The sequence below is a fragment of the Penaeus japonicus genome, unplaced genomic scaffold, assembly GCF_977035675.1.
Source record: "Penaeus japonicus unplaced genomic scaffold, GWHDUDI00000001_assembly GWHDUDI00000018, whole genome shotgun sequence".
In the NCBI taxonomy this organism is placed as follows: Eukaryota; Metazoa; Arthropoda; class Malacostraca; order Decapoda; family Penaeidae; genus Penaeus; species Penaeus japonicus.
The window spans coordinates 2,933,901-2,936,400 of NW_028234420.1; the positions used below are offsets into that span (position 1 = coordinate 2,933,901).

General features: G+C 42.3%; 1 protein-coding gene across 1 annotated transcript in view; it reads right to left on the reverse strand.

Annotated features, from left to right (window-relative positions):
- Positions 1-378: 378 nt before the first annotated feature.
- Positions 379-2,500, reverse strand: part of LOC122264770 (protein ecdysoneless homolog) — a 26,603-nt gene continuing 24,481 nt past the window's right edge. Inside the window, exons 6-8 of the mRNA XM_043033818.2 lie at positions 2,300-2,500; positions 1,730-2,122; positions 379-1,523 (exon numbers count right to left, since the gene is read on the reverse strand). The exon at positions 2,300-2,500 is cut by the window's right edge and continues 4 nt beyond it. Of these exons, the coding sequence (XP_042889752.2) occupies positions 1,096-1,523; positions 1,730-2,122; positions 2,300-2,500 (1,022 nt within the window). The 3' untranslated portion in view covers positions 379-1,095. The remainder of the gene's footprint in view (positions 1,524-1,729; positions 2,123-2,299) is intronic.

A 2,500-nucleotide genomic window follows, 5' to 3' on the forward strand; every position in this document is an offset into this window, starting at 1 on the left:
AATATATATATATATATATATATATATCTGCACCTTATTGCCGCTAATGTGGATATTTCGATATAAGGAAACTCATCTTGGAAAGAAGTGTACAAAATAAAGCTAACAAATCCCTGTCTTATCTAAGAAAGGGAGTGAAGGTGGTGAAGATTACAATTTCTTTTGAATGATTAAGTCTAGAAAGAAAGAAAAGTCTGCTAAAGGATAAAAGCAGAGTTCTAAAATAAATATGCCATTAAAATAAAATAAATCATACAATCCACGAATTGCAAAACGGTATGATAAATATACTCTGTGTATGTCTCATTAATACCAAGAAAAAAATGATAACCTACAAATGCCAGTGACGTAAGAAGAAAGGAAGGCGAGACAGAGAAGGTAATTCCTAATCAACCTTGGAATCAGATTTAACGAGACAGAATCTCTACCACCAACACGACTTATCATTAATAATGCCATAAATCAGACTAATGCGTTCCTATTCCCATGGCTGCTTGACCATTAGAACATTAATACCCACTTCGATCACAAACCATCATGTGATCTCACGATGAATCATAATAAAAAAATATCAAGCTCTTGAACTATCAAAATCCACATTATTTTCAGTCTGTGTTGGTGCTTCGTCATGATCTTGTGTAAGTAAAAATAATAATATCGACTGTCATTATATAACTAAATCTAAAATAAAGGGACATTTGTTTTACAGCTGAACAAAGGGTGTTTCCAATCTTAAACTTAAAATACACATCACAGTTGAGCAGAACATTAATAAATGTTACTAACATTCCTCCTGGCTTTCCAAAGGGGGGGGGGGGCAGGAAAGAGGGAAGGGAGAAAATGGAAAAATGGCACCACATTTCCTCATAGCCTCATTTACGTTTAAGTACTGTCAGAACATTTTATACATGCTTGTCATCAGGCTCATTTAAATATACATTCTCATATTGGAGATAGCCCTTATTAATTTATCATTCAAGTTGATATAGATATACATTAATATTATTTGTGAATATGCTCCTCTCCTTTTATATTGCGATAGTATATTGATCAAGCATCTGGCAAAAGCTACCCATGCAAAATCTACTGGGTACTTTACTTCTTCTCCGGTTTAATGCCCATGGAACCCAGGAGGGAGGATGCGGGTCCAGGCATGCCGTTCTGAGCAGTGTAGGTCTTGACAAGGTCTTGCACTGCTTGCATGTCCACCTTCACGGGCTCGAAATCTTCCACGTCATCAAACTCGTCGTCGGCTTCATCGTCATTTCCATTGTGCTGCGAGGCCAGGCTGCCTCTGAGGTTGGTGGCCGCGAGTTCTCGTTCCATCTCTCTCAGGTACTCCTTCATCTGGAGGTCCACGCCCGAGGACGTGGCCGACACTGTGGAGGCGGCGGACTTTTGAGAGGTGTTGGAGGACTTGCGGCTCAAGCTGCCGTCGCCGGTGTCTTCCTCGCCGTAGCTGCTCATTCCGGATGATTCGTCCTCAGACTGGTTCCAGTAGTCGTCTTCAGGAACGCCAAATTCTGAAAATAATTTAGCATTACAGAACACTGTCTTTTTAACGTCTACTGACGGATTATACTGTCCTTAGTTAACAGAAAGACGCATGCTTCAAATCATTACTAGTTCTTACCTTGTGTATCTTCTTTCAATTAAGTACAAATCAAATATATTTTTCGTCAACTTTGAATAACGTGAGCGCCTTGAGCTAAATGCACTACAAACTTACCAAGAATATTAGTAATGGCTTCAGTGAAAGATTCGGCATTAAAGTCGACCTTGTTGGAGAGCGAGGACATTTCTGAGCTGTTGGACGCGTCGGAGGTGTTTGACTGGGCCGAGATCTTACGGACCTGCGGGTGCACCATGAGGCTTGAGGGCTTCCTGGCCTTCGAGTTCTTGCGCGAGGTGGACAGCGTGGAGAGCTTCCTGATGCGATCCTGCAGGTCCTGGGGAACCTCTGCGCCATCTAGGTCGGACATGTGGCCCAGGAAGGCCGACAGAGAATTCATCACCTCAGCGTCATCAGCGGGTCGTGCCTGGTCATTGCCATTTGCACTTCCGAACTTGTTCTCCAACATGTCATCCAGCGCGTCTGGTGCTATCTGCAGCCAGCTGTCATCTGTAAAATCAAATAACGAACTCTGCTTTAGGTCATTTCACCAAATAAACTCCTAAGTTTACAGTAAAATAAAGTTCATATAAGGGTTATATGAATAGCCTGATTTATACTACAAGTCCCTAAGTTTTGGATGAAAAGTAATGTTAATTTAACGAAACTATGGCGCTGAAGACTGACCATCGGCAGGAACAAGCCTGGTTGATCTCTCCTTGTAGAATTCGTAATCCACGTTGACTTTGCCCAGGAGCTTGATGATGATGGCGCCGGCGGACAGCATGTCCTCGCTCTCCTCCGAGCCTTTGCTGGACATCATGTTGCTCACGAAGAATTGGCGAGCACGGTCTTCCAGTTCCTTGTACAATGTTGAGCCTTCCAGTT